General features: G+C 38.6%; 1 protein-coding gene across 3 annotated transcripts in view; it reads right to left on the bottom strand.

The window, feature by feature from the left end:
- Positions 1-14383, bottom strand: part of AK9 (adenylate kinase 9) — a 122418-nt gene that overhangs the window by 50809 nt on the left and 57226 nt on the right. For all 3 annotated transcript variants that reach the window (XM_042253323.1, XM_027972377.2, XM_060419503.1), the window contains 7 exons: positions 11132-11288; positions 10184-10298; positions 7374-7450; positions 6049-6201; positions 2899-2988; positions 2237-2437; positions 1765-1886 (listed from right to left, as the gene is read on the bottom strand). In XM_042253323.1, coding sequence (XP_042109257.1) covers positions 1765-1886; positions 2237-2437; positions 2899-2988; positions 6049-6201; positions 7374-7450; positions 10184-10298; positions 11132-11288 — 915 coding nt within the window. The remainder of the gene's footprint in view (positions 1-1764; positions 1887-2236; positions 2438-2898; positions 2989-6048; positions 6202-7373; positions 7451-10183; positions 10299-11131; positions 11289-14383) is intronic.

Here is a 14383-nt window from a genome sequence, read left to right as displayed (position 1 = left end):
ATTTTTCATTTTTTTTTGAAGGTAGGCCTACTGCTTTTATTTGGTCTTTTTTTCCTATTTCATTAATTTTTGCCTTTAATTTCCTTCTTTTTACTTTATTTGGTCTATTTTGTTATGCTTTTTTTCTCTAGGTTCTTGACTTGAATGCCTAACTAATTTCTCTAGTCTTTCTTGTTTTTCAATAAATGCACTTAAAGTAAGGTTGCCAGACTTTTAGCAAATAAAAAATGAAGGCTCACCAGTTACATCTGAAATTCAGTTGAAAAAAATGTGAGGTATGTGTGTAATAGTGATAAGGATTGGGGGGTCTTGGAGCAAGGGATTCTGAGAAGATGGTGCTCTAAAGACTCTCCTCATTTCTCTACCACCTCCTCCGTGTTTAACTGCTAGAGCAGGTGGTGGTTGGCCTCTGCGGACGTCTGAGGGCAGACAACTGTACAACACTTTACCACTATGGACTGGATGAGTATCTGGAGACAAGCATCAGAGGGACCAGAGCATTGAGATGGCAAGTCTTAGGAGGAATTTTCCCTGTAGGAATCTGTGGATTTCCTGGGGAATGTTAACATCAGCAACTAATACCCTTTGTGGTCTCTGTGGCCTGCAAGAGACCAAGAAAGAGCTGTATAGGTGGGAGGAGTCCTTGCTGACCCTGCATCTGGGCAAGTATGAGGAATTCAGGTAACTGGGCCTGTCTCCGTCCTCAGCAATGAACAGGTGGCCTATCTGTCAGTACATTCCTGAATGCTGGGGAGAAAAATCAGCTTGCCCTTCATAAATTTAGAGGATGTTGTCACCTAAAGCACTCCAGCAAGACTTCTGAACTCCACTAAGCCAAAAAAGAAAAGAAAAGAAAAAAGAAAGAAAACAACCACCCCTCTCAGGAAGCCTAACACACACTGGAAGAAGGGATGATAAATTAGGAAGAGTAAAAGTGAGGAAAAGATACTATATTATCAATGAAGACCATATTTAAAAATTTAAGTTTTGAAAATTACAGACAGCTTGAGAACTGTTTGCAGGTACAAGAAAGACACCATGCTCTTGCAGACCAGAGCAGGTCACAGAAGAAAAGAGAGAGTCTGAACATTATTGGGACAAAACCCACACCCTTTAACCACCCTGACTGAGAGTCTCAGCAGTTTCTTAGGATAGAGTATCAAAAGCTATTAGCAGAATCACACTGCATAACATTTTTTGTTTGACACATACATATTTGGATTTAAGTCAAGAAACCAGTTAATTACAAATGAGTGTTTATCTAGCCTATTATTTCACTTTATTGATAAAGACCAGAATTAAAAGAATCACTTCCTATTTTATTATTGATAGATGCCTTAACTAGGAGGCCATCACTTGAAAACAGTTATCAAAATTGTGATGCCAAGGGAGTAGATTGGTGCCTAACATGAGTTGTTCCTCTTTGAGAAAACCACTCGTTTTCATGCCATCAGCCCCTCAAAGATGCCACTGTTGTATTTTACATAAACACTCACTTCTGTTAAATTTATAAAATATTTCTGTCTCTAATATGTATAGATTTTTCCATGGAAAAAAAATTTAAAGTTTTCTCTTTCCCTTTTTCATGGTCTGGCATTTCAGAGGTCAAATGAAGCTGAATGGAGGCAAAATGTGTTGAAAATGTTTGCAGATCTGAAGATCCCTGCTTGTTTTCTTGAAGTCTAGAAGTGCCAGTTACCACTCTGGATATGTGCGCTTTCAGTGACGTGAGCATGGGCAGTGAGCAGGAGAAAAGCCTCCCACCTCTTCCTCTTCCTCTTCTTCCTCTTCTAGCTCCTCATCGACATCGGCTTCAGCCTGATAGTCTTCTGTTTCTTCATCATAATCTTCTACAGTTAACTCCCAACCAGCATGGTGAAAGGGTTCTTTCAAAAACAAACAAACAGTTGGGAAGACATCTTTAGGATAAAAGCTTATGAACATATTACAGTAGCAAGATTGAGAAAATTAACTATAGGGCTGGTCTCTTAGCTTACATGTGTAGGCAAACAGGCCTTTACAAACTCTTCAGGTGACGAGTGGCCAATTTGGCCAGTGCTGTGTGTCCAGTGGCTACTCTGATGGGTGCTCTAGGACAGTTGTTAAATATTTTAAATATCATCCCTGGATATATTGAATGTTTTACTTCATAAACCATAGGCTTTAAACTTTCACAGTACTTTTAATAATATGGCTTGTTCACGACAATAAATGTTATGATTACAGCAGCCCTTACTTTCCATAATTTCAACGACTTTTTGAAGTAGTTCCTCTGGAGTTTTGCCAGCAATCTCCATGTTTAAAATTTGAGTAAAAGAGTCACTGATAGCTGTTTCCATCTGTCTCCAGGCAGTGTAGAAAGAGCTGACGTTCTCTTTAATTGAATCCATTTCAGGAACATCAGGATAACCATCTTCTGGAACTTCAGGTAGCAGAACTTTTGAGTAAAGGTTAAAAGAAAAAAAAAAAAGAGCCTTCAAGCATCATATCTTTAGCTATATTGCCAAAATAATTCATAATACTTTTTAAACATTTGAAAGAAGTAAACTTAGAGTTCTAAGCAATAATATGCATTTATAAATTCATATTTCAACTATGCTTTGTTCATTGTTTTGGCTGTGGATGAATTGTTACTTATAAATAAAATCCAAATTATTTAGATAATTAATATGAATTTCATATGGCAACTTTGTTAATAAAAGTAGAACATAAAATTAGTTGAAAAACTGTTATAAGTTGGCTAGATACGCTTTTAATATTATGTTAGACAAATATAACACACATCAACCAGCATACAACTGGCATAGAAAGACATAAGTAGGAAATTGGTTTTATGCCTAAAATTGCAAGAGAATATGAAAAGCATTTCTATACACTACTTTTATTTTATAATCTAACCTGTTTCAGGTAATTCTTTAGTTTCCAGGCCCTCTCTGGATCCTTTTGGAAATTCTGCTCCAACTGTAGCATCCTCAGGAGGCTCAGATACTTAAAAAAAAAATCTAACAGTTAGTGTTTGAGTTTTAAAAACATTATTCCTTTATGAAAATTTTGGCACAAAGAAAATTTCAAAAGTTTAAATTGTATATACTATGTCAAATTGATAATACAGTTCCCATTAGGTAAAGTAGCTGCTGAGTCACTCAGTCGTGTCCGACTCTGTGTGACCCCACAGACAGCAGCCCACCAGCCTCCTCCGTCCCTGGGATTCTCCAGGCAAGAACACTGGAGTGGGTTGCCATTTCCTTCTCCAATGCATAAAAGTGAAAAGTGAAAGTGAAGTCGCTCAGTCGTGTCCGACTCTTAGCGACCCCATGGACTGCAGCCCACCAGGCTCCTCCGTCCATGGGATTTTCAGGGCAAGAGTATTGGAGTGGGTTGCCAGTGCCTCCTACAATTAGGTAAAGTACTGCTGCTGCTAAGTCCCTCAGTCATGTCCGATTCTGTGCGACCCCATAGACAGCAGCCCATCAGGCTCCCCGTCCCTGGGATTCTCCAAGCAAGAACACTGGAGTGGGTTGCCATTTCCTTCTCCAATGCACGAAAGTGAAAAGTGAAAGTGAAGTCGCTCAGTCGTGTCCAACTCTCAGCGACCCCATGGACTGCAGCCTACCAGGCTCCTCTGTCCATGCGATTTTCCAGGCAAGAGTACTGGAGTGGGGTGCCACTGCCTACTGATTTCCCCTAAAACCGAGTTCCCCTGCTGAGTTTATAGTTAATCTCTTTATTCAAAACGTTATTCCCTCTCTTGTCCCCTCTGACCTCATTTCTGTGCTGCTGCTGCTGCTGCTGCTAAGTCACTTCAGTTGTGTCCCACTCTGTGCGACCCCATAAACGGCAGCCCATTCTGTGCTAAGTGAACACTAATCAACCAGAATCAGATAACATCGTTAATGTACATACTCAAGTTGTTTCTCCAGGGCAAGATGAGCTAACAGATCCCTGGATCATGAATCACCAGAAACTCATAAAAAGATTCATAAACAGTAGGCATCTTGACCCCCAAAACAAGGATTAAGAAATGTCACAGGATGATGATTAACTGAAGATTCTTTGTTCTTCCCCTTTGTTCATGAGCTAAGTTGCTTCATTCATGTCCGACTCTTTGCAGCCCTATGGACTGCAGCCCTCGAGGCTCCTCTGTCCACGGGATTCTCCAGGCAAGAATAGTGAAGTGGGCTGCCACGCCCTCCTCCAGGGGATCTTCCTGACCCAGGGATCAAACCCATGTCTCTTACATCCCCTGCATTGGCAGGTGAGTTCTTTACTACTAGTGCCACCTGGGAAGCCCTCTCCTCCTTAAACGCCCCCAACTCAAAGACCAAGTTGGAGTGGATCTCAGGCTTGTCTCCCACTCCCTCGCTTGGCATCATACTACTAAGCCCTTACTTTGCTGCAGATATCTGCGGTCAGAGTTTAGTTTTCTACACTGCAAATACACGAACCCACTGCTTGGTTCCAGGGAGCCATAAAAATACATAATAAAATAAGGTAGAAAATGAAGAATTTTCTTAAATACACAAAAGGACGTTGACCATAATAATAATTGAAACATACAGTTCTGATAACTGTTGTTAAATATCATTCAAACTTTTATTCACATGGCATCAAAAATGCCTGAGCATTCTTTTAATTTCTTGAGATACCCATAAAGATATTCCCAAAGACCATAAAGTGGCCAAAGTCTCAGTTGTGGCTGTGGGTGTGGTGAAACTGAGGAGAATCTCAACTAATAGCACTTTTGAAGATACAGATCAACAACTGCTTTCCTGGATAATAAAAGACATGATTCACGTACAGATGTAGTGTAGACAGAGAAGGAAGAACTAATTATCTTTCTTCTCACCCCTTAGTCTTTCCTAGTTCTGAGACACAAGTTTTGTGTGTCTCACACACACACATTTATATTTAAAAAATCTATATATAGCCATTCTGTAATCTTGTGGAGACTGTCCGGCAAGTTAGCTAAAACAATAGTTGGGTCCTCTTTCAATAGAATCTCTAATGTTTCATACTCAAGAGAAGAGGGAGTAATTCAACACTAATTGTGCTGCGAGGCATTTATAAGCCCCGCTTCCACCACGGTGAAGTGCCCGATCTTGCTGCTTAAGTCCACTCTCCAGTCCTGAGAGTGACTTTCATTGCCTTATAGACTCCTTCTCGCCCTGTCCCAACCCACCGAACTGGACATTTGAGGAGGGCTGGCTTCATGGGTATATAAGCTGTGTGGGTGTCCTGTATCTCTTGCCCAGAATGGCCCCATACTTTGTTTAATCCACTTTGGTTGTCATTTTGATCTTTGAACCGAGTTTTGTAAGCAAAATCCAAAGGGACTCCGGCAGGACAATAGGGCACGCCTGTGAGCAGAGATCTGTCTGCCATTCTTTGCCATCTCATTTCTCTGAGCGTTCCTGATCCCCCATCATGAGTACAGAATTCTAAGAGGGCCCATGATGTGTGGGAATAAGTGTAACTTAGTGATTTGGGGATGGGAAGATGCTGACAGGTCTGACCATGTTTCCCCTTCAAATTAGAACTTGCTCCAGAGGCAGAATGAAGGTAATGGCATTTAAAGAGACATGAATGACTATGGAACCTCATCACATCCTTTCTTAGGTTTGCATTTAAAAGTGGCATTGGGCAACATAAAGATGAATGGTAAAATTCATCCTTAAGAATTGAAAATTTTAATTTTTCTTAGAATGACTTTAAACAGGAAACATAAAGTACTATGACAAGTTAAGAGAGACTATGGAAGGAAAGAAAGAGCTTTATGTTCTTGTACTTTTAATGAGTCTTTTTTCCTGATATTTGAACATTGTGCCCCCCAAATTATATAGCAGACCCTGACAAGAGTGCCAGCACCCGGGCAGAGCACTCAGCTTTCTTACCATACTTTCAGCCACCTGCTGCTCTCTGGGGCCACATCTCTGCAATCTCAACCTGCCTCCACTTTATACCACATCAACAGACATACACACACATGCACACAAACACACCAATAGGCAGCAGGGGAATTAAGGACACACACTTTAATAAAAGTCTAACCTGATTCATGTTCTGTTTCTGGGACCTCAAAAATGTCAGACTCCTCAGGTAAGACCCCCCTGGTCTCCTCAGCAACCTCTGGGGTCTCAGACCATTCGTGAAGTTCAGACTCTTCACCTTCGATATCCTCAAAAGCCTCGGCTTCAGTTTCTTCTGCTTATAGAAAAAAATGAGAAGAAATAAATTATTTAGTTTAAGTCAGCAGATATTTAATTGGGAACAACCCCTGGAGCATGATGCTTAATGAAAAAGATAGATACAGTCTCTATGTATTATATCTATTAAAGTAGAATATAAAATATATCCCCAAATATATGCCATAGCATACAGCAGTCCCAAATATTATAACAGTAAAAGACAGGAAACAGCCCTAATGTCCATTTAATAGGGAATGGCTATTCCTGCACTATCTGATACATAGCCACAAGCCACATGTGGCTACTGAGCACTTGAAATGTGGCTAGTCCAAACTGAGGTGTGCGGTGAGTGTAAAATACACAATGGGCTTCAGAGACTTGGTGTGAAAAACTGAATATAAAAACATATTAATAATTTTTGCATTGATTACATGCATTAATCAATATTAATTAAATTCAACATAATTTGCATTATGTTAAAATAATAATTTGAATATAGTATATTAAATAAAATATACAGTTGGTTTTCTGAATCTTCAGGTTCTGTATCCATGGATTCAACCAAGCACAAGTTGAAAATATTTGAAAAAAAATTTCAGAAAGTTCCAAAAAGCAAAACTTGAATTTGCTAGCAACTATTTACATAGCATTTACATCTTATTAGGCATTATAAGTTATCTAGAGATGATTTAAAGTATATGCCGATGTGTTTAGCTTATACACACATACTATGACATTATATATAACGGACTTAAGAATTCTCGAATTTTTGGTATCTGCAGGAGTCCTGGGACCAATTCCTGATGGATATTGAGGAATGACTGCAATTCATTTCATTTGTTTCTTTTTATTTTTTATGTGCTTATTAGAAAAGACAAGACATGTTGCACATACTGGTCTTGCTGTGTATCCCTCTTACACGGTGGATGAGTAGATGTCTGTGTCAGGAATCCATTTTTTATGAATTCATTACTGCTATGATCACACAGTGCATTATCCAAATTGGAACACAGTGAGAAGGAGAGGGAGTCAAACAAATATTTCAGGAACCTGGGCGTAAACCTGGACTCTAATGGGCAAACTGGGAAACACGGCCGCTCTGTTTATAATTCTCTGTAAATACTGCGACTTTGCAGTCACAATACAAAATCAAATGATACATTGTTAATTATATAATCTTTTGTTTGCCTTTTGCTTTTGCAGTCATAGCTTCCAATAGCTTTCGATTTTCTTCTTCTATTCTTAATGTCTCTTCGCTGACTTTTCTGAAATGAAAAGGTCCAAAATGTAGTTATCTTTGGAAATTCAAATATCTTACAATATCATAGAATTTAAGGCTTATAATGGTAAAAATAAAGAATAAATCATTTATAATATTCACTATACTTTTTACTTTACCACATAGACATTTAATTTACTCATATTGAGGCTAGTTAATTTTCAGAATTTTTTGTGTGTTTTGGGGATTTTTTTTTGGTAAGAAAAGTTAAAATGTTGTATTTTAAAAACTCTGGCTATTAATTAGGAAACCTGGAAAAAAGGATAAAGAATTGTCTAACTCTAAGCTGGGAGAATTTGTATCATTTTCCCTCTGATTAAATGAGAAATGTTCACAACATAGAGTTAAGTGAAAAAAGGTATAATATAAAACTATGTATAATACAAATTTTTTATTTAAAATGTATATAAATGAAGATTAAAAGACTAGAATAAAATGAATCAAACTGTTAATAGTAATTATCTATGGATGGTGGCATTCTTTTTTTTTTTTTTTTTGGATGGTGGCATTCTGACAGTTTTAAAATTTTATTTCACATTTTTTGCTCTTTAAATTTTTTTCTGTAGGAGTAAATTGAAAATTTGCAAATTTTCTTTGTATTCAGAAAATTTATTTTCTTTTCAACAAAGTAATGATGACATTTAAAGAGGTTTGGGATAAGGAATCTGGTTTTCATTAGGGTTGAAGAACTAGGAATTTAGCCCTCAGGTATTGGCATACTGTTACACAAAGAAACATGTATAAGAATGTTGACTGCATCTTTAAAAACAGTATCAAAAAACTGTATCGAGCAGTCACCAACAGGGGACCAGTTAAGTGGAGCAGAGCCCATTAATATGAGTAGGCCCCTCTGGACAGGCTTCTTCAGACTGTTCTGTAGGTGGGTCATTCTGTCATACTCAGTGCTCTTTTGGTGTCCTTTTCCCCTTCCTTTGAAAATCTTTATACATATTCTCTTCAAATATATCACTATACCTCTCCTCCCAACAGTGTGTGCCTTGTTTTATTTATTTTTGGCTGTGCTGGGTCTTTGTTGCTGCACCCGGGCCCTTCTCTAGTTGCAGCAAGCAGGGGCTACACTCTAGCTGTGGCGCTTGAGCTCCACATTGAGGTGGCTTCTCTTGTTGCAGAGCATGGGCTTTAGGGTGTGTGGGCTTCAGCAGTTGCAGCTCACAGACTCTAGTCTGTGGGTTCTATAGCTGTGGTACATGGGCTTGGTTGCCCTGAGACATGTGGAATCTTCCCAGACCAGGGATTGACCCAGTGTCCCCTGAACTGGCAGGCAGATTCATAATCACCGGACCACAAATCCTGTTTCTTGTTAATAGGAAGTGTTGTCTCGCTATATTCTAAACCCTGTGACCCTGTGATCCAGACTGAAGTCTTAATGTAATTTGAGTTCTCTTGTTCATGACCCAGACCTTTGAGACCACTGAGCATTGTTTCTGCATGGTTTCCCTACTTGGTAGTGTGTGAACTGGCAATTCTTATACTTATCTAGTTAGGTAGGGCTCTTTTGTGATGCTTTCCTTATCCAAAACCTGGATACTAAATGTTGCTGCTGCTAAGAATCTAAGATCTGACAAGGAGGAAGAAGAATTTTGCTGCCAGTTTCTAGCTACTTCCATATACTACTTGGGTAGATCAAAGACAAATGGTAATAAAAGAAATTATCTTGCATTTGACCAGCACATTTGGAAACTGATGCTGGAAAACAGGTAGAATCAGCATGTCTGTAGATATTTGGCCAAAAATGTAATTCTAAATCCTATAAATTTTATCTCTTTTCCAACCAAGTTGCACTGCATCTCTGACCAATTTTTTTAAAGTATTTAATTAATTAATTTATTTGGCTGCACCAAGTCTTAATGTGGCATGTGGGATCTAGTTATCCCACCAGGGATTGAGTTGACATCCTCCATATCGGGAGCTCGGAGTCTTAGCCACTGAACCACCAGGAAGTCCCAACTGATGTTGAACCTATCAGTTATAAATAACTAGTCTCTTTCTTGGGAAAAGGCAATGGCAACCCACTGCAGTATTCTTGCCTGGAGAAACCCAGGGACAGGGGAACCTGGTGGGCTGCTATCTATGGGGTCACACAGAGCCGGACACAACTGACATGACTTAGCAGCAGTCTTGTTCTTTACCTTATGTAGAACTTAGTCAAGCTTTGAATTTCAGTCATATGACACAAGTGTATTTTCACTTTTTATATTATTTCTTTGATCTGCGGATTCTAGTTAGTAAAAGTAAGTCACAGATAAATAGAGTAGAAAATATATACTTTTTCTATGTTCATTTAAAAAAATATGTTTATTTATTTGACTGCACTGGGTCTTAGTTGCAACATTCAAACTCTTAGTTGAGGTATATGGGATCTAGTTCCCCAACCAAGGATCGAACCCAGGCCCCCTACATTGGGAGCTCAAAGTTTTAGCCTCTGGACTACCAGGACATTTTTTTTTTTTTACAATGTATTTTGAAAGTAAACATTTGGTTTAGAATGTCTGATTTGGGACTGTGAAAATATCCACAGCTATATACTTTAGAGATTCTGGTAATATTTGTGAAATTACTATTTTTCTTAGAATTAGAATTGGATCTTATTAGTAGGCCTATTTTGATGTTAAAGACATTTTATAAATATAAATTATTAGTAGATTTTTAACAGTTGTAAAAGGTTAATTAATCTCATTTATTGTGCCAGGCAGATTACCTTGCTGCTTCTTCCTCTTTTCTTTCCTTTAGTAGTTCATCTAATAATCTTTCTAAAATCTTGGAGTCAATTTCTTGTTTATTCTTTAAATACAGTCTATTATATAAATATTTTCCTGAAATACAGATAAAGAGTAATATTAATTTTGAGGCTCTATAAAATATAGTGAAATATATTTTGGAAATTAGAAATGAAAAATTATTTCTGACTATATCCAAATATATTTTCCTTTAAGTATTTATCTAAATAGAGCCCAGATTTTTTGAGACCATCTTAAATCCTTTTTAAAAGGTATATATTGACATACTGTAAGGAACTAAAACATAAAGAGTAGTATAATACAGTCTGCCCCTGGAAATTTTCTTTTCAAATATATTTCCTTAAGATGCAAAAAAATAACAGAATATTTTTGGCTCCCTTATCAAAGATTAGTTGACTATATATGTGCGAGTTTATCTCTGGGCTCTTTATTCTGTTTGATTGGTCTATGCCATTTTTTTCTGGCAGTGCCATAATTTTTTCATTACTATAGCTTTACACACAGTGACAGAAATTAAAATTTAGTTCTGCTATCTTTATCTACTTAGTATTTCCCATTTGAGAGGAAAAAGGATTAACAGATAGTTTTGCCCTCAGCCTTATATATGTTTCATTCAGAAGTTATAATGCTGACTGGGATGAGGGTTGTTAAATGCTCAGCTCCAAAGAATCATAATAAGAGACTACTGGAGCATCCAGTGACCTAGCATACCATCCGTGGCCACCTACTCAGTGGCTGGATGTTTCCTTTTGTGTACCTTTAGGTCATGAAGGGACTGCTGGGGTGGTATTTTTTGTACCCAGGGAAGGTGGAGAGTTTTCCATTTCATAGTTCATAAAAACATAAACTAAAAATATTATCAGCAGTAAAAACTTCACTCTGAATTGACATGATAAGTATTTACCAACCATTGTTTTCTGTGTTTGATAAACAGATGACTAAATCGGGTAGAAGTCCTTTGTCGACTAAGACCATCCAGAGTTCTTTCACAAGAGGGCAGTTGTCCAGTATCCATCCTCCATATTTGGGGGCACCATAAAACCTATTCTTGTTTTCTTCAACTACCTGTGAAAAATGACACACTGAAATTACCATCATAGGTACCCAACTCAAGGATGTTACCCTGATATATCACTTTTCTGGACCTTAACCAAATATCTTTTGAGTACTTCTGACTTTCAGAAGAAAAAAAAAAAAAGAGAGAAATTTTAATTTAAAAAGAGAAACAGTTTGAAAGCACTAAAGCTGTACATTAAGAACAAGAAGCAAAAGTCTCTGTTAAATAAATATAACAAAACATGCTTGCTATATCTTATTCAGTATTACAGAATCTGGATCCTGATTCAGAAGGTCAAGGGTAGGGCCCATGAGTCTCTATTTCTAACATGGACTCAGGTGACAACAGTTCCTGGTCTTCTCTTTGAGTCACCAGGTCCAGGCTCAGGCTGCCTTTTTAAGTGACAATGCTCTTTACTTCCCTTTAGATTTTTAGCCTTTAATGTGAGAGGTGAGAGGTCCTGAGATGTTTACTAACAGCTGTAGAAAGAAACTGGTTCAAAACAAATCTTGCAGGTGCTTTGTGAGTTCTGCTAAACTATCTCCCACCTGCCACCCAATTATAACAGCTTCAGTACAAATGTGGAGATTAGTGATGTGGGTCTGTGAATGCACCAATTCTGAAGGTTTTAAACAAATCTGTATGTAATCAGGAAGTCACAGAATATTAGAAGTCAAGGGAAAGAAATCTTGAGGGGACCAGTGTAACCCTTTGGCTTATGAAGATTTACCTGCTTTTTGAAATTTCCATCTGAATGAAGAGCATTTGGGGGAAAAAAAGAATTTTAAACACTTAGAAAAGTTTCACATAAGAGAATTAGGAGGGAAAAGCTATAATGAAATAGTATAAGTGAAATAAGTTAGAGAAAGACAAATACTATATGACCTCATTTATTGTGGAATCTAGGAAAACCAAATTCATAGAGAAGAGATTGGTGGCTGCCAGAGACAGAGGAAGAGGTAGGGGGGAATGGGTGAAAGGGTCAAAAGGTAGGGCTTCCCAGGTGGCTCAGCAATGAAGAATTCACTGGCAATGCAGGAGCTGCAAGATGCGGGTTTGATCCCTGGGTCAGGAAGATCCCCTGGAGGAGGGCATGGCAACCCACTCCAGCATTCTTGCCTAGAGAATCCCAAGGACAGAGGAGCCTGGCAGACTACAGTCCATAGGGTCACAAAGAGTTGGACATGACTGAAGCAACTTAGCACGCACACATGCATGGTCGAAAGGTACAAACTTCCAGTTCCAAGATAAATAAGCACTGAGAGTGTAATGCACAGCATGGTGACTACAGTTAACAAGCCATGCACGTGGGCGTGAGATATCTCTTCAAAACCCTGCTTTCAACTCTTTTGAATATATAGCTGGAAGTGGGTTTGCTCGTTCACGTAGTGGTTCTGTTTTTTAAAAATAAACTTTACTTCTAGAACCGTTTTATTTTTTTATTTTATTTCTTAAGTTAATTTCATTTCTTAGCCATGCCGAGAAGCTTGTGAAATCTTAGTTCCCCCACCAGGGATTGAACCTGGACTCTGGCAGTGAAAACACTGAATCCTAACCACAGGACAGCCAGGGAATTCCCTTTAGAGCAGTTTTAGATGCACAGCAATCTTTCTGTTCTATTTTTCCATTGCCCTATACAACTGTATATCAAAATAAAAAGTTTAAAAAAGCCACTTGTAACCAGAGCACTTTTTTTTTTTTTAATTTTCACTTTATTTTACTTTACAATACTGTATTGGTTTTGCCATACATTGACGTGAATCCACCATGGGTGTATACAAGCTCCCAATCCTGAATCCCCCTCCCACCTCCCACCCCATATCATCTCTCTGGATCATCCCCATGCACCAGCCCCAAGCATCCTGTATCCTATGTCGAACATAGACTGGCACTTCGTTTCTTACATGATAGTATACATGTTTCAATGCCATTCTCCCAAATCATCCCACCCTCTCCCTCTCCCTCAGAGTCCAAAAGTCCATTCTATACAGCTGTGTCTCTTTTGCTGTCTCGCATACAGGGTCATCATTACCATCTTTCTAAATTCCGTATATATGTGTCAGTATACTGTATTGGTGTTTTTCTTTCTGGCTTACTTCACTCTGTATAATTGGCTCCAGTTTCATCCATCTCATTAGAACTGAGTAACCAGAGCACTTTTTATCAGTCTTTTTTCATGTAAAGAAGTCCTTTTTATTAATAAACTTACTCTCATACTTAGATAAGCCTGCACTGTGCCTGCAGTGCCACCTGCGATCTGGGAGACCTGGGGTTTGATCCCAGGGTTGGGAAGATTCTCCTGGAGAAGGGAAAGGCTACCTGCTCCAGTATTCTGGCCTGGAGTCCATGGGGTCACAAAGAGTCCTGACAGGACTGAGAGATTTTCACATCATACTTAGAAATGTCGAAACATAGTTGCCATATTAACACTTTCAAGGAATAGGAAGTTGCAATTGAGAGAAATCTATAGTTTGAGGTAGAAATTCCATCTTAATTTTAAATAATCTTTGTTTAAACTTCTTGTGCTGTGGTTTGGAAAATGGGAGAAAGGATCACTATAAAAGCTCATTTATTGAGCACTTCTGTTCAGTTGCATTGAGAAACGCAGAGGGAATGCAAAAGATAACTGATCTGATATTCTTGCCTTGAGGTGCTACATTTAATAGGCATTGATGGACATATAAACAAAGTTATAATGCTGTCAGTTCAGTTCAGTCCCTCAGTCGTGTTTGACTCTTTGCGACCCCATGAACCGCAGCACACCAGGCCTCTCTATCCATCACCGACTCCCAGAGCATACCCAAACTCATGCCCATTGAGTCAGTGATGCCATACAACCATCTCATCCTCTGTCGTCCCTTTCTCCTCCTGCAATCAATCTTTCTCAGCATCAGGGTCTTTTCCAATGAGTCAGTTCTTCTCATCAGGTGGCCAACGTTTTGGAGTTTAAGCTTCAACATCAGTCCTTCCAGTGAACACCCAGGACTGATTTCCTTTAGGGTGGACTGGTTGGATCTCCTTGCAGTCCAAGGGACTCTCAAGAGTCTTCTCCAACACCACAGTTCAAAAGCATCAATTCTTCTGCACTCAGCTTTCTTTACAG

Source organism: Ovis aries, chromosome 8 (assembly GCF_016772045.2).
Source record: "Ovis aries strain OAR_USU_Benz2616 breed Rambouillet chromosome 8, ARS-UI_Ramb_v3.0, whole genome shotgun sequence".
In the NCBI taxonomy this organism is placed as follows: domain Eukaryota; kingdom Metazoa; phylum Chordata; class Mammalia; order Artiodactyla; family Bovidae; genus Ovis; species Ovis aries.
The sequence above is the reverse complement of the archived record's forward strand: the minus strand, read 5'-3'. Positions and strand labels throughout refer to the sequence as shown.